At 42.0% G+C, this 17,931-nt stretch overlaps 1 protein-coding gene across 1 annotated transcript in view; it reads left to right on the forward strand.

Annotated features, from left to right (window-relative positions):
• The window catches only part of CAPRIN1 (cell cycle associated protein 1), a 51,922-nt gene that overhangs the window by 17,468 nt on the left and 16,523 nt on the right, over nucleotides 1–17,931 (forward strand). The window contains exons 3-9 of the mRNA XM_016920660.4: nucleotides 3,231–3,293; nucleotides 3,405–3,491; nucleotides 9,784–10,022; nucleotides 10,108–10,190; nucleotides 13,178–13,315; nucleotides 16,382–16,434; nucleotides 16,512–16,598. Coding sequence (XP_016776149.1) covers nucleotides 3,231–3,293; nucleotides 3,405–3,491; nucleotides 9,784–10,022; nucleotides 10,108–10,190; nucleotides 13,178–13,315; nucleotides 16,382–16,434; nucleotides 16,512–16,598 — 750 coding nt within the window. The remainder of the gene's footprint in view (nucleotides 1–3,230; nucleotides 3,294–3,404; nucleotides 3,492–9,783; nucleotides 10,023–10,107; nucleotides 10,191–13,177; nucleotides 13,316–16,381; nucleotides 16,435–16,511; nucleotides 16,599–17,931) is intronic.

A 17,931-nucleotide genomic window follows, 5' to 3' on the forward strand; every position in this document is an offset into this window, starting at 1 on the left:
ATTCTAAATTTGTTATTGTGTAGAAAATTGGAGGTTTTCTACTCTAGGATAGCTTGTCCTACTATAGGATAGTATAGGTTCATAATTAAGGATTGTTATTGGTGAGAGTCCTAACAATGTACTGAAGTCTGTCAATTTTAGTATCTTTTCTGTTGCGTGGAATTCTTATTGTTTTCATTATACAAACTATATGTTCATTGCACAGTAGTTAAGTGTATAAAACAAAGCAAAAGGAACACAGCTCTGGCTATAATTTTACCACTCAGGTACCATTCTTACCTTTTTCATTGTTTATCTTTTTATATTTATTTTCATCGCTACACAAACATTTTTTAGGAGTTTGATTCTACCTCCATTTTGGTTAGATATACAAACTCTACCCCATGAGGGATGTATGGTGTATTTCTAGATTTAGCAAAAATTTTCTTGAAAAATGTACAATACTATAGAAAAATGAAGATAGTAAATACCAGGTATAAGTTAATAACAGTGTTTCTTTTGTTCAGTAATAATGAACTGTGTACTAGCAGTGAACTTTAGGCCCTCCTATTTGCGTATTTTCTGTTTGTATATTTTTAAATAGAGGAATTGTGATTATAATATTATTATTTTGGAATATCCTAAATCATAAATTCAAAACTTATTTAGTTTTTTTTTTTTTTTTTTTTAGATGGAGTCTCGCTTTGTCCCAGGCTGGAGTGCAGTGGCATGATCTCAGCTCTCTGCAACCTCTGCCTCCTGGGTTCAAGCGATTCTCCTGCCTCAGCCTTCTGAGTAGCTGGGATTACAAGTGCGCGCCACCATGCCTGGCTACTTTTTGTATTTTTGGTAGAGACGGGGTTTCACAATGTTGGCCAGGCTGGTCTTGAACTCATGACCTTGTTATCTGCCGACGTTGGCCTCCCAAAATGCTGGGATTACAGGTGTGAGCCACCGGGCCTGGTCTAGTTTTTTATTTCTTAAAAATAGCCTACCCTTTAAGCAAATAGAATTTTTTATTTTAAAATTTTTTAGCTTCCCAAGCTTATGAGTCTTCCCTTTTCTTCCCTTTTAAAAAAGAGAATGAACTATCTGTTGATCCTCAGAGTATTGTGAGGTAATTGGACACATCTTCTGCACCTGGGGTCAGGTCTGTCATATCAGTGTAAAACAAAAAAAATTTTTTTTTTCCCTCAAATCAGTAGACTGAAATTTTATACCTGTTTATTTGGAGGCTTATAGATGGTGTGAAATAGTTCATCTAATAATAAAATTGGGTACTATTAAAAGCCTTTAATGTCTTAGTGATTATCTTGGTTTTATTTACCTCCAGTGTTAGGAAGGAATTGTGGTAGGGTTTTCAATTTGGGGTAGAATGGCTAGGCAAGTTGACATTTGTTTATGGTACAAAGAAAATAGATCATTTGACCTAAAAAAAAAAAAAAAGAAAAAACAAAACTTATTACCATTGCTTTTAAACTGGCTTCTGTGGTTTCTGAATGCCCTTTATTAGAATTTAACTTTGTACTTTGTTTCACAATTTTATTATTGGTAAGGGGGTAAGGAACTATGTATGTTCATAATTTATTGGGATTAAGTGTTGTCCTGTTAATTTAGATTTATCCTCATTCACTGTCCTCTGACCTTTACAATAATAATAGTTTGTGACTCTGTTGCATTACCTGAATATCTGTGGGGTCTTACTTAATAGTAGCCTGGGAAACCTGCAAAGTTTTAATCTTAGCAAGAAAATAGGATCTTAAACCAGATGTTAGTTTTCTGTCCTCATCCTTGAACTAACAAAGCAAAGCTGTTGACTTGTGTATTAGTGAGGTGGTAGCTATCTTGTTCAAGATAAATGGATGAAGTACATTAAAGACAATATGCCCATGAGTTTATTCAGAAAAAAAATACTTTTTTTCCCCTTGGGGTGGGGAGCAGCGTCTCACACTGTCGCCTAGGCTGGAGTTTTGGCATTATTTCAGCTAACTGCAGCCTTCACTTCCAGGGTTCAAGTGATTCTCCCACCTCAACCTCCCAGGTACCTGGGACTACAGTCTCGTACCACCATACCCAGCTAATTTTTGTGTGTTTTGGTAGAGATGGGGTTTCATCATGTTGGCCAGGCTGGTCTTAATCTCCTGACCTCAAATGATCCACCCACCTTGGCCTTCCAGAATGCTGGGATTACAGGCGGGAGCCACCGTGCCTGGCCTGAAAAAATACTCTTTTTTTTTTTTTTTTTGGATGCAAAATTTCACTCTTGTTGCCCAGACTGGAGTGCAATGGTGCGATCTCGGCTCACCGCAGCCTCTGCCTCTTGGGTTCAAGTGATTCTCCTGCCTCAGCCTCCTGAGTAGCTGGGATTACAGGCATGCACCACCATGCCCAGCTAATTTTGTATTTTTAGTAGAGACGTTTCTCCATGTTGGTCAGGCTGGTCTCGAACTCCTGACCTCAGGTGATCCGCCCACCTTGGCCTCCCAAAGTGCTGGGATTACAGGTGTAAGCCACCGTGTTCAGCCTAAAAATACTCTTATATCACCTAGTCACATGAATTCTTTGGGGAGAGGGAGAGGCAAAAATTTAACTTGATAAATGTCTGATATGCTCACTTGGGTATAAGCAGGATCCTAACCAAATTGTGGCCCTTACCCATGTGGGTAGGAGCCATATGCCTAGTCCATCTAATACTCTTTCTTGATTAAGCTAAAGAATGAATAATGTTGTGCCATTGGTTTACAATACAGCCTTTGATATCATTCAGCAATGGTTGGAGTATATCTAAAAAGTTTTATGTACTTAGGCTGGGCGCAGTGGCTCATGCCTGTAATCCTAGCACTTGGGGAGGCCGAGGCAGGTGGATCACCTGAGGTCAGGAGTTTGAGATCAGCCTGGCCACATGGTGAAACCCTGTCTCTACAAAAAATACAAAAAATTTAGCTGGGCATGGTGGTGAGTGCCTGTAATCCCAGCTACTTTAGGGGCTGATGCAGTAGAATAGCTTGAACGTGGGAGGCAGAGGTTGCATTGAGACAAGATCGTGCCATTGCACGCTAGCCAGGGTGACAAGAGCGAAACTCTGTCTCAAAAAAAAAATTTTTATGTACTTAAACTGGAATATATCTTAAAAGTTTATTTAAGTCAAAATTTGAGACAAACTTAGAGGATTGTGAGGGTTTTGTCAAGCATGCTTAAGCTGGTATATACCTTCAAAACGGAATGTAATTCTTTTTTTTCTTTTAACATAGGGTAAGCTTGATGATTACCAGGAACGAATGAACAAAGGGGAAAGGCTTAATCAAGATCAGCTGGTAAAGATGTTATATTTTTATTTTAGACCTAATGCTCACTATTTTAAAGACAAAAATTAATTCTGTGGTTTTTTGTCTTTCCAGTAAAGTTTGGGTTCTTTGTCATTTTAGGATGCCGTTTCTAAGTACCAGGAAGTCACAAATAATTTGGAGTTTGCAAAAGAATTACAGAGGAGTTTCATGGCACTAAGTCAAGATGTAAGTAAAAGAAAGTATACATGTTTATGAAATACTTTTGTTGTTTCTTTGGGTTTTAGTCCTTCCATTACTATTGATAAGCTCTCTGCAAGGTGAGACAGTTGTATCCAATTATATCTAAGATGCCTTCACATTCCGTAAAGTAAAATGTAACACCTGAAAGATGTCTTTTAAAAATACTAAGTTTGAAATTGGGGGCGGTGGCATGTGCTTGTAGCCCTGGCTCCTCAATAGGTTGAGGCCAAGAGTTCATGGCTGTGGTGCATATGATCGTTCCTGTGAATAGCCACCGCACTTCAGCCTGGGCAACGTGATAAAACCCCATCTCTAAAAAAAAAAAAACATTAAATTTAAAATTTTTTTTAAAAGGACCAAGTTTGAGATTTGACAAACATGTATAGTAGCTATGCTAAAGGTCTCATTGGTTTAAAATGTTAGCTCTGCAAATACATAAAAATCAGATAGTCATTAGAAATACATAAATGTTTTTTATTTGTCATGTTCCTTATGTCTAATGACTCACAGTTTAAACTGTCAGAAAATAAAGAGGCTCGTTTATATAATTGGTAATTATTCTCTGCTTTAGGAACCTTAAGGGGTATGGCAAACTGATGTGCTCCTATATCAGCACTCGATCCAACTTAATAGTGGGTTTTTGATGTGACAAAAACCTTTGGGAATAAGGACAAAAGTTAAATGCAAGCAAAGTCAGATAATTTGTTGAGGCCAGAAAATTAAGCCATCTGAATAAGTGTCATCTTCTTTGGAGAAGACTAATAACATTGAAATACAGGCATGTACTCCATAATGATGTTTCAGTCAACTGTGGACCACATATATGATGATGGTCCCGTAACATTGTAATACTGTATTTTTACTATACCTATTCTGTGTTTCGATATATAAATACTTCTGTGTTACAGTTGCCTACAGTAGTCAGTACAGTAACATGCTGTACACATTTGTAGTCTAGGAGCTAATATGCTATACCACATAGCCTAGGTGTGTAGTAGATTGTACTATCTAGGTCGTGTAAGTACACTCCATGTTTGCACAATGATGAAATTCCCTACTGACATATTTCTCAGAATGTATCCTTGTTAAGTAATGTGTGACTATGTAAAGTTGCCTCTAATTTGCTGAAACAAAAAAGTTTATTATATGAGACAATGCAGTGTAGGGATTAAGAGATCAGATTCTAGAAACAGACTGCCCAGTTGAATCCTAATTTTGTGACTTGACTTTGTAGTTTGACCATGGATGAGTTACTTAATTTCACTGTTCTTGTATTAGTCAAGGTTTTCCAGAGAAACAGATCCAATAGGATAGAAAGGGGGCTGATGGGCAGAGGCCATCACAGTGCCTCGGTTTTCTAATCTGTAAAGTGGTAATAATAACCTCATACGGTTGTGCTTAGAACAGTATTTGACGCATAACTAATATATTTCAAGCACTTAATCCTTCTTTTGTTTGTTTGTCTTGTTTTGAGACAGAGTCTTGCTCTGTCGCCCAGGCTGGAGTGCAGTGCCGCTATCTCAGCTCACTGCAACCTCCGCCTCCTGAGTAACTGGGACTACAGACCTGCGCCACCATGCCAGTCTAATTTTTTAATTTTTAGTAGGGATGGGGTTTCACCATGTCAGCCAGGCTTGTCTCAAACTCCTGACCCCTCAGATGATCGGCCTGCCTCAGCCTCCCAAAGTGTTGGGATTACAGGTGTGAGCCAACGTGCCTAGCTTCAATTACTTAATCTTAGAATTACTTATTACATCTGATCAGGGAAGGAAAATCTTTGCTGAAAACAAAAAAAGTAATTTAATTTTGTACCTAGTGTCTTAGTCAACTTTGTGTTACTATAATGGAATGCCTGAGACCGGATAATTTATATAAAGAACAGAAATTTGTTTCTCACACTTCTGGATGCTGGGAAGTCCAAGATCAAGGTACCAGCATCTTGTTGCATTACTGTGTCCTCACCTGGTGGTAGAAGGCTTAAGGGCAAGCGAGAGTGATCATACTCCTGCAAGCTCTTTTTATAGTAGTATTAATTCATTCTAAATAGCTCCCAAAAGGCCCACCCTCCCAACACTATTGCGTTGGGAGGGTTAAGTTTCCAACACTTGAATTTTAGGGGGATGCATTCAGACCATAGCACCAAAGGAGAGATTTATTCCACTTAGCTTAATGAACCCTGCCCAATTTCTTTTTCTTGCTTTTTTAAAATAGAAGCAGGATTGCTATACAGTTTAATGTAACATCTATTTTGGAAGTTACTATCACTGTGTAATGAAAATACCTGTATCCTTTTTTGCTTCTCTTGTAACACTTTGGTATTTTCAGGACCTTTCTCTGAGCTTTAACTTCATTAGCAGAGCTTTTATTTATCTTTGATCCTTTGGTATACTTTCCACAATTATTAAACATGCTTTTTGTTTAGCATTCAAGAACTTCTTTAGCCTGGCTCCAGCCTACCTTTTCACCTTTTTCCTTCTTGAACTTTTCATTTCATACAGAATAGCTTTCTTTCTTATCTTCTTTTGCTTTGTTAACTTCCTTTCATATTCCTGTCCCTCTTCCTGTGTTTCCTGCCTCCACCTACCTATAAAGACCTTCCTGGGCAGGGTGTGGTTGCTCACGCCTGTAACCCCAGCACTTTGGAAGGCCGAGGTGGGTGGATCACCTGAGGTCAGGAGTTCGAGACCAGCCTGGCCAACATAGTGAAACCCTGTCTCTGCTAAAAATACAAAAATTAGCCGGGCTTGGCAGCACACACCTGTAATCCCAGGAGGCTGAGGCAGGAGAATTACTTGAATTCGAGAGGTAGAGGTGTCAGTGAGCCAAGATCCTGCCACTGCACTCCTGGGCAACAGAGTGAGACTCCATCTCAAAAAACAAACAAACAAAAAACACCTTCCTGGCTGGTCATGGTGGCTCATACCTGTAATCCTAGTATTTTAGGAGGCTGAGGTGAGAGGATCGCTTGAGGCCAGGAGTTCAAGACCCAAGACCAGCCTTGGAAACATAGACCTTGCCTCAAAAAACTTTTTTTAAATTATTTTTTATTTATTTATTTATTTTTTATTGATCATTCTTGGGTGTTTCTCACAGAGGGGGATTTGGCAGGGTCATAGGACAACAGTGGAGGGAAGGTCAGCAGATAAACAAGTGAACAAAGGTCTCTGGTTTTCCTAGGCAGAGGACCCTGAGGCCTTCCGCAGTGTTTGTGTCCCTGGGTACTTGAGATTAGGGAGTGGTGATGACTCTTAACGAGCATGCTGCCTTCAAGCATCTGTTTAACAAAGCACATCTTGCACTGCCCTTAATCCATTGAACCTTGAGTGGACACAGCACATGTTTCAGAGAGCACAGGGTTGGGGGGTAAGGTCACAGATCAACAGGATCCCAAGGCAGAAGAATTTTTCTTAGTACAGAACAAAATGAAAAGTCTCCCATGTCTACTTCTTTCCACACAGACACGGCAACCATCCGATTTCTCAATCTTTTCCCCACCTTTCCCCGCTTTCTATTCCACAAAACCACCATTGTCATCATGGCCCATTCTCAATGAGCTGTTGGGCACACCTCCCAGACGGGGTGGTGGCCGGGCAGAGGGGCTCCTCACTTCCCAGTAGGGGCGGCCGGGCAGAGGCGCCCCTCACCTCCCGGATGGGGCGGCTGGCCGGGCGGGGGGGCTGACCCCCCCCACCTCCCTCCCGGACGGGGTGGCTGGCCGGGCAGAGGGGCTCCTCACTTCCCAGTAGGGGCGGCCGGGCAGAGGCGCCCCTCACCTCCCGGACGAGGCGGCTGGCTGGGCGGGGGGCTGACCCCCCACCTCCCTCCCGGACGGGGCGTCTGGCCGGGCGGGGGGCTGACCCCCCCACCTCCCTCCTGGACGGGGCGGCTGGCCGGGCGGGGGGCCGACACCCCCACCTCCCTCCCTGACGGGGCGGCTGGCCGGGCGGGGGGGCTGACCCCCCACCTCCCTCCCGGACAGGGCGGCTGGCTGGGTGGGGGGCTGACCCCCCCATCTCCCTCCCGGATGGAGCGGCTGGCCGGGCAGAGGGGCTCCTCACTTCCCGGTAGGGGCGGCTGGGCAGAGGCGCCCCTCACCTCCCGGACGGGGCAGCTGGCCGGGCAGGGGGCTAACCCCCCCACCTCCCTCCCGGAAGGGGCGGCTGCCGGGCGGAGACGCTCCTCACTTCCCAGACGGGGTGGCTGCCGGGCGGAGGGGCTCCTTACTTCTCAGACGGGGCGGCCGCCGGGCGGAGGGGCTCCTCACTTCTCAGACGGGGCGGCCGCCAGGCGGAGGGGCTCCTCACTTCTCAGACGGGGCGGTTGCCGGGCGGAGGGTCTCCTCCCTTCTCAGATGGGGCGGCTGGGCAGAGACGCTCCTCACCTCCCAGACGGGGTAGCAGCCGGGCAGAGGCGCTCCTCACATCCCAGACGGGGTGGCGGGGCAAAGGCGCTCCCCACATCTCAGACGATGGGCGGCTGGGCAGAGATGCTCCTCACTTCCTAGATGGGATGGCGGCCGGGAAGAGGCGCTCCTCACTTCCTAGATGGGATGGTGGCCGGGCAGAGGCGCTCCTCACTTTCCAGACGATGGGCGGCCAGGCAGAGACGCCCCTCACTTCCTAGACGGGGTGGCGGCCGGGCAGAGGCTGCACTCTGGGCACTTTGGGAGGCCAAGGCAGGCGGCTGGGAGGTGGAGGTGGTAGCGAGCCGAGATCACGCCACTGCACTCCAGCCTGGGCACCATTGAGCACTGAGTGAACCAGACACCGTCTGCAATCCCGGCACCTCCGGAGGCCGAGGCTGGCGGATCACTCGCGGTTAGGAGCTGGAGACCAGCCCGGCCAACACAGCGAAACCCCGTCTCCACCAAAAAAACACGAAAACCAGTCAGGTGTGGCGGCGCGCGCCCGCAATCGCAGGCACTCGGCAGGGTGAGGCAGGAGAATCAGGCAGGTAGGTTGCAGTGAGCCGAGATGGCAGCAGTACAGTCCAGCCTCAGCTCGGCATGAGAGGGAGACCGTGGAAACAGAGGGAGAGGGAGAGGGAGACCGTGGGGAGGGGGGAAATTTTTTTTTAAAAAAGACTTTTTTTTTTTTTTTTTTCTTGAGACAGTCTCACTGTTTCACCCAGGCTGGAGTGCAGTAGCATGATCTCAGCTCACTGTAGCTATCACTTGCCATTTATTGCTAAGATATTTATTCTGCACACTCTGTTACCATTATAGATTTGTCTTGTTATTGCAGCCTTCATCATTCTTCCCAGGTCTCCTTCCCCATTTTTCCCTTTAGTATAGGTTTCATATGTCCCTATTTTGGTTTTCTGTGTCTTGGTTCATCCTAGTGAGGCTTGAGAAGGGGGAAAAGGTGGAAAGGAAAGCACTACCATGGCTTTTGAAAAGACTAGCCTTCCTCTATTCCCAATCTCATGTTAGATACACGGGAGAGGGAGAGGAATAATTGAGTTGGGCTGATGCTTTCCTTTCAGCCTTTCCAAGAAAGAAAAAAAGGAATGTGGGAAAAATACATTCATACTTAGCTTTATCTATTTTTCTCCACCAGCATCATCTTATTCATAAAAACAAATTAGGCACTCTTTTCAGTAAGATGGAATATCTTTCTGAGACTGGCAGCGGATTATTTGGGGCAAAGGGGCACTTGTGTGGGTTTTTGGCATTTCCTTGTGAGTCATTAGTAGATAACTCAAAGTTAGAACTTTGGGTCATTTGCCCATAGAGGAGCTAGATCGAGGTAAGATTTTTATTGTTGCTGTGGTTGGGTTTCTTTTTTAATTGGCCTAGGCCTTTACATTTCTGTATAATTTCTAAATTCATTAAATTTTTACTTTTTATATGCATAATGAAAAACATCAGATAATATATACCTAACTAAAGAAAACAATACAATGAAACTCTTTGTACCTGTACCCAGCTTGTATATTTATCATCTTCTGGTCAATCGTATTTCGTATAAATCCACATTCATTTCCTTGCTCCCTTTGCCCTCTAGATTATTTCCAAACAAGCCCCAAACACATTGTTTCATCAGTAATATTTCAGTAGTAAAATACCTTCTAGGGAAAGAGCTGTTCTGAATTTTTAACAATTGCTTAAAGTAGATTATGTTTAAAACTATTTGTAAGTCAGGAATCATCCTTTTGTGTATTGAGGTCATATCTCACTCATTGAGTAAAACATGTTTTATTTAAGCTGGACCTGAAATGGATTGAACTAAGTTTTATATAACTAATTTTGGTGTTTTACTTTTATATTGTTTTGCAGATTCAGAAAACAATAAAGAAGACAGCACGTCGGGAGCAGCTTATGAGAGAAGAAGCTGAACAGAAACGTTTAAAAACTGTACTTGAGCTACAGTATGTTTTGGACAAATTGGGAGATGATGAAGTGCGGACTGACCTGAAACAAGGTTTGAATGGAGTGCCAATATTGTCCGAAGAGGAGTTGTCATTGTTGGATGAATTCTATAAGCTAGTAGACCCTGAACGGGACATGAGCTTGAGGTATTAGTGGTATTTGATAATAGAAACTTCTGAGTATTTAAGTTGACAACTGAAAGGTTATTAATTAGCTATTTACTATTAAAAGGTTGAATGAACAGTATGAACATGCCTCCATTCACCTGTGGGACCTGCTGGAAGGGAAGGAAAAACCTGTATGTGGAACCACCTGTGAGTATCACTGTGATAACTTTGATTTTATAACTAGGAATCTTTAAAAACTAATTTTCTTATGTTTATAGTCCACTTGGAAGAAAAAAATTAGTTTTTTTTTTTTTTTTTGGAGACAGAGTCTACTCTGTTGCCCAGGTTGGAGTGTAGTGGCGTGATCTCAGCTCACAGCAACCTCCGCCTCCCAGGTTTAAGTGATTTCTATCACGTCATCCTCCCGAGTAGCTGGGATTACAGGCATGTGCCACCACGCCTGGCTATTTTTTGTATTTTTAGTAGAGACAGGGTTTCGCCATGTAGGCCAGGCTGGTCTCGGAACTCCTTACCGCAAATGATTCACCTGCCTGGGCCTCCCAGAGTGCTGGGATTACAGGTGTGAGCCACTGCGCCCAGCTAGTTTTCCTATTTAAAATCAATATTAATTGAATAAAATTTAGAAATGTATACATAGCATTCATCTGCTATTTACTGTTTGGTTTATTTCTTTTTTGTTTCTTTGTATGTTTAATCTGTAATGTGGAAATCAGAACACCAGCAACAAACAACTAAAACTGGGAATATGATAGTCCTAACTTCACATGGTCTTGTATGTAACTTAACTGTGTTTGAGGTGGACAGATTAACATTAGATTGACTTTCCACAGCTTTTGGTAATAGATAGGGACTGTATGTTTTATGGCTGAAGTTTTGTGAAACAATTATTGCATTTCATACATTCTGCTCATGGTTATTGCCTTAGTTTTTCTTTAGTTTGTCTTAGACATCTGCTAATTTGAGGATGTTAATTTTTTTCTGTATTTAAAATATGCTGATACTTGGTCTAGTTTTCTTTGTGAGCTCCTTATTCTCAAACATGCAACTGTGAACTGATTTTTTTAAAAAGGGACATTTACATTTCACTCCTTCAGTAAGCTAGGAATTTACGTTTTTAGCCTTCTGTGAAATCAGGGAATAGATTCTTATCTTTGCCATTTATAAGGTTGCATTAGGAAGGTAGATTTTTGAACATAAAATGAAAGTATCTGTATTTATGCATTTTTAGCTATTGGTTGAAAAGAAATCAGATTAGATTATAAGCTTTAATCACCAAAATGGTATGAGCTTTAATTGGCAAAATTTAGAAGAGTATATTTGCTTTAAGGAAATGGGTGCCAGTCCTTGTCTGTCTTTTCTTCATTTAAGAAATAATTTTCTTGGTTTGTTAACATTTACTCTGGTCTGTATTTCTTTGTACAGTATGTGTTTACCCTTTTGCTTTTAGTTCTGCAAGTTCTATATGTATAAGCTTGTTAACTTAAAAAAGTAGTTTTAGGTCAAGCTTCATCAAATTTTCATGAGCATTGTTGAAGAGTAACAAAGGTGTTATTAAACCTTTAAGCTTATAGCTTGTTTTGGGGTTATTTTCTACCTAATCGTGTTCCCACATCTTAGGAATGTAACATCTTTACAATGGAAAGGTACTAATCTTTATAATGGGAAGGTACTAATATACCCAAATTAGTGTTTTTATGTACATTTGATTTGTATCTAACTTTTTGAAAACAGTTTTGAGCCAGGAGCCGCTGAAGTGAAATAAGGAAAACATATGAAGTGTTCATTATCTAAAGAGTTGTTGGTAGTTTATTAGGATTAATTTCCCAATGCTTTTGATACAATATGGTCCTCAAAGTTTTATTTTTCTTTACAGTGACCTATCAGGGAGTGGCCCTACTATGTATCTATTAATAATATACAAGCTAAGAAAATTGAAAGTAATAACTTCATACATCTCCCCCTCTGCCCTGCACTTTTAAAAAATACCCTGGTACACCAAATTCTGATAGTTTTTGTTTGTTTTTGAATATCTTTCGATTGTCTACTTCTTTCTCTTCTACTTTTATACCTTTCTCTTGTCTGATGCAGTTGCTTAACTGGGTCCACCCCTCTCCCTCTTTAAAATCTTTAGTGGCTTCATCTCAGTTTTATTTTATATAAGTTTGTCCTTAACTTCAAGGACATTCATGGTCTGGCCTTTACCAGTTTCTCCAGCCACATCTTTCCCTATGCTTGTTCTTTATTCTCTGTATTTTAGCCACAGTGGCTTCCTTTCCTTTTCTTGTATTTGACATCTTTTGTATAGGACTTTGTAATGCTCTTTCTTCTCCCTTGAAACACTTCTTCCCCTCTACTCTTCTAGATTTCAACTCTTGTAGCACTTACCTAGGGAAACCTTTTGTGGCCTCACTCTGATTGAGTCCAGTCCATTGTAGTTCTGTGTAGTACTTTTCACAGATGTAAGTTTTTTGTAGTTGTATTTGATACCACTTCTGTTAGACCATAAGCTTATTGAGGGGATATATTGTGTCTTTACATACCTTTTTGTTTTCCCAGTGCCTAGCATATTGTCTAATGTGTAGTAGGTGCTGAATAAATACTTCTGAATGAATAAATGTTAAATGTCATCTTTTTCCACCTAACTAGTTTACTTAAAATACATAAAGTTCAGGCCGGGCATGGTGGCTCATGCCTGTTAATCCCAGCCCTTTGGGAAGCCAAGGTGGGCATATCGCCTGAGGTCAGACCTTCACTAGGCAACATGGTGAAACCTTGCCTCTACTGAAAATACAAAAATTGGCTGGACGTGGTGGTACACGCCTGTAATCTCAGCTACTTGGGAGGCTGAGGAACAAGAATTGCTTGAATCTGGGAGGCAGAGGTTGCAGTGAGCTGAGATAACGCCACTGCACTCCAGCCTGGGTTTCAGAGCAAGACTGTATCTCAAAAACAAACAAACAAAAACCCCGTAAAGTTTAATATAACTACATTCTTCTTGTTCCCTATCATTCTGTAATACATTTCTGTTCTTGGTGAAATGTAATCTTTTTATGTGTATATGTGTTTTAGTAACAGTTATTTTTTAATCACAATATTTTATAGAATGTTGGATCTTCTTCAAGCCAGGCATCCTCAGATAAGTCTTACATTATAATTCATGTTCTTTTTCTTAGATAAAGTTCTAAAGGAAATTGTTGAGCGTGTTTTTCAGTCAAACTACTTTGACAGCACCCACAACCACCAGAATGGGCTGTGTGAGGAAGAAGAGGCAGCCTCAGCACCTGCAGTTGAAGACCAGGTACCTGAAGCTGGTGAGTATTAGGTGGATATCAACTTTAGTTTAGGGTCCTGGTTTTATTTGATTTTGCTACAAGTTTAAACTATACACTTACTTAGTTTTCATATATGTACACTAGATTTTATTTTTAAAGAGACTTTAAGCATGACAAAATGTTTTTTTTTTTTTTGTTTTTGTTTTTTGAGACAGAGTCTCGCTCTGTTGCCCAGGCTGGAGTGCAGTGGCGTGATCTCGGCTCACTGCAAGCTCCGCCTCCTGGGTTCACGCCATTCTCCTGCCTCAGCCTCCTGAGCAGCTGTGACTACAGGCACCCGCCACCATGCCCGGCTGTTTTTTTGAATTTTTAGTAAAGACGGGGTTTCACTGTGTTGGCCAGGATGGTCTCGATCCCTTGACCTCGTGATCCACCCGCCTCGGCCTCCCAAAGTGCTGAGATTACAGGCGTGAGCTACTGCGCCCGGCCTTGACAAAATGTTAAGACAGATTATCAAGAGTAATTCCTACCAGTATTCATTATATTTGTCTTAGTAGTCATTTGTCTTACTAGTCTTGATCACTATTATAAACTGATAGTTCTTTTGCAGTAGTATTGATGGGCAGGAGTATGGATGAGGGCCAGCTGTTACAAGGATTTTCAAATAGGTTTCTGTCTGACATGCCCAGATTTGCTATTTACTATGCCAGTGCATTGGATGAATAGTATGAGTTGCTTTTGTTTTGTTTTGTTTTAATCATGGGGAGATTATAGCTCCATAATCTTGAACTATAAATTCCTCCAAGGCAAGGGGTCTTTTCCAGTTAATTTTATCATGTAGCACAACACTAATTATATAGCTAGACACTTAACTGTGAATACTTTTATGATAACTCTTATGTTAATGAGTAAAATTCTGAATACAAGGAAACATTGGAGCATAAATTTTGTTAGAATCAGAGTGCCTGAATTTAAATCTTGGCTTCAACACTTACTAGCTCTGTAACCTTGGGCAAGTTAATGAAACTCTTGTACCTCAGGTTCCCCATTTAGAAAATATGTCAAGTGTGTATACAGTGCCTGACACATGGTAAGCACTTAGTAACTGGTAGCTAAGTAGTTTGAAACTAGAAGTGAAGATTGTACATTGGTGGAGTTAATAGTTGGAGATTAATATAAGGCAATTTTTTCCCCCTCTTACCACTTTACTAAGTAAAGTAAGATTTTTAATCTGTATGCTGCTTTATACTATTACTTATGAGACGGGAGAGGGCTTTTAATATAGTAGCTCTTTATTTGCATTATACATTATCTGAAATAGCTACTGTTGAACCTAAAGTAATTCTGGAATAAATGGTAAAGAAAACTTTCTAAAATATAAAACACTATTAATTAACTTTATAAATTAGTTTGTAAGTAAATTCAGATTATGTGATGGCAAACTATTTACTTATTTGGAATTTAAGTTGAATTCTTTTTTTTTTTTTTGAGACAGTCTCTGTCTGTCACTCAGGCTGGAGTGCAGTGGTGTAATCCTGACTCACTGCAACCTCTGCCTCCCGGGTTCAAGCGATTATCCTGTCTCAGGCTCCTGAGTAGTGGGGACTACAGGCGCACCACCACGCCAGGCTAATTTTTGTATTTTCAGTAGAGATGGGGTTTCACCATGTTGGTCAGGCTGGTCTCGAACTCCTGACCTCAGGTTATCCACCCGCCTTGGCCTCCCAAAGTGCTGGGATTACAGGCATGAGCCACTGTGCCCCGCCTTTTTTTTTTTTTTTTTTTTTTTTTTGAGTCAGAGTCTAGTTCTGTCGCCCACGCTGGAGTGTAGTCGCATGATCTTGGCTCACTGCAGTTTCCACCTCCAAGGGTCAAGCAATTCTCCTGCCTTAGCCTCTCGAGTAGCTGGGATTACAGGTGCATGCCACCACACCTGACTCGATTTTTTTGGTATCTTTAGTAGAGACAGGGTTTCACCATATCGGCTAGGCTGGTCTCGAACTCCTGACCTCAAGTGATCTGCCCACATTGGCCTACCAAAGTCCTGAGATGATAGGCGTGAGCCACCATGCCCGGCCTTAAGTTGAATTCTTTTTTAGGTGGGGGCAGGGGGCACTGAGTCTCACTCTGTCACCCAGGCTGGAGTGCAGTGGCGCGATCTCAGCTTGCTGCAACTTCTCCCTCCCGGGTTCAAGCGATTCTCATGCCTCAGCCTTCCCAGTAGCTGGTATTACAGGCACACACCACCATGTCTGGCTAATTTTTGTATTTTTAGTAGAGACGGGGTTTCACCATGTTGGCTAGGCTGGTCTCAAGCTCCTGACCTCAGGTGATCCCCCCACCTCGGCCTCCCAAAGTGCTGGGATTACAGGCGTGAGCCAGCGCGCCTGGCCTCGTTGAATTCTTAACTTTAAAAAAGATTTATTACACTTTATGGCATCATTTCTAAAAATAGACTTTATTTTTATTTTTTATTTTTATTTTTTGAGATGGAGTTTTGCTCTTGTTTCCCAGGTTGGAACACAATGGCCTGATCTCGGCTCACTGCAACCTCCATCTCCCAGGTTCAAGCGATTCTCCTGCCTCAGCCTCCTGAGTAGCTGGGATTGCAGGCGTCCGCCACCATGCCCGGCTAATTTTTTGCATTTTTAGTAGAGTTGGGGTTTCACCAGGTTGGCTAGGTTGGTCTCGAACTCCTGACCTGAGGTGATCCACCTGTCTTGGCCTTCCAAAGTGCTGGGATTACAGACGTGAGCCACTGTGCCTGGCCGACTTTATTTTTTAGAGCAGTTTTAGGCTCACAGCAAAACTGAACAGAAGGTGTAGAGATTTCCCATTTACTTTCTACCCTCACAGATGCACAGCCTCCCTCATTGTCAGCATCCCCCCCACCAGAGTGGTACATTTGTTAACAATGGATAAACCCAAACTGACACATTATTATCACCCAAAGTCCATAGTTTACATATGGGTTTACTCTTACTGTTATAATTCTCTGGGTTTGGACAAATGCATAATGACGTGTATCTACCAATATCACACAGAGTAGAGTAGTATCACTGACCTAAAAATCCTTTTGTTTTGCACCATTTTTTAACCTCTTAGAACCTGAGCCAGCAGAAGAGTACACTGAGCAAAGTGAAGTTGAATCAACAGAGGTATGATTTTAATTTAATGCTGCCTTTACTTTGCTGCCTTTCAAACAAATGTCTCAAACATTTACTTTGCTTTGCAGTATGTAAATAGACAGTTCATGGCAGAAACACAGTTCACCAGTGGTGAAAAGGAGCAGGTAGATGAGTGGACAGTTGAAACGGTTGAGGTAAGAGTTCTCTGTATTGCAAAGTTGTTGTCTTTGTCTTCAGTTAGTAATTTTTATCTCTACTGAGAACAAATTAAGATTGTTTTTTGCATTATTAGTACATTTATTATAATAACAGACTCATTACACCAGACTGTTACTTCCAAAAAATGAATGTTTATCCCTGTGGATGTGTAATAGGATCCCTGCTTTGCTGAACCAATCTAAAAAAATTATTTTATACAAAGTTATCTGTGGATTAATCTGTTACCATGATTTGTCTCTTACTGAAATTAGGTTGCTCTGTAAAAATCTGGGCTCCCACGCTGATAGCTGTGTTTTGGGGTATCATCTTGCACTCCTCCTTTACCCTAATGCTGTTTGGTCACCAGGCTGTAGACTTCCTCTAGCGTTTTCTAATGCTGTCTCTCAACTGATAATGATGATTTTTTTTTTGGGTCCTCATGTCTAGTTCAGTGACTCTCTTCATATTACTCCTCTCTGACTGCCTCCAGACCATCCTATTCATTGTCACAACTTAATTATTGGAAAAGTTAGCTTTAAGTTACTTGTACTTGAGGCTCTCAGTGATGCCTTGTTACCTGTAAGATACAGTCCAAAAACCTTACCAACTGGTCCTGGCCTTCCTTTTGATCTTCTTTTAGATGTCTTTCTTTACACCCCCAAAGTGCAGGAAAATAGCTGTAAGCTGAGGGTAATATGCTTTTCCTTTTAATATGTTATTCTTATATCAAGACCATTCTCTTGGCCGGGCACGGTGGTTCATGCCTGTAACCCCAGCACTTTGTGGGGCTGAGGCAGGTGGATCACATGAGGCCAAGAGTTTGAGACCAGCCTGGCCAACATGGTGAAACCCAGTCTCTACTTCAAAAACAAACAAAAACCTGGGCATGGTGGTGCATGCCTGTAATCCCAGCTACCTGGGAGGCTGAGGTACGAGAATCACTTGAACTGGGGAGACAGAAGTTGTAGTGAGCTGAGATCGTGCCACTGCATTCCAACCTGGTTGACAGAGACTCTGTCTCAAGAAGAAAAAAACCCATTTTCCAAAGAGATTGCAAAGTTTTTTTTTTTGAGAGTCTCACTCTTGCCCAGTAGAGATGGGGTTTCACCATTTTGGCCAGGCTGGTCTTGAATTCCTGACCTCAAGTGATCTGCCCGTTTCAGCCTCCCAAAGTGCTGGGATTACAGTCATGAGCCACTGCGCCTGGCCCATGGATGTTATAATTGTGCCAGCAACTTCATCCCTCTATTGGAGCACCAAAATGTCCCATTGGTAAGATAAAGAGAGTAGGCACTTACCCCAGAAAGGTACTTGGGATGAAAATACTGC

The sequence above is a fragment of the Pan troglodytes genome, chromosome 9 (genome assembly GCF_028858775.2).
Source record: "Pan troglodytes isolate AG18354 chromosome 9, NHGRI_mPanTro3-v2.0_pri, whole genome shotgun sequence".
Lineage (NCBI taxonomy): Eukaryota > Metazoa > Chordata > Mammalia > Primates > Hominidae > Pan > Pan troglodytes.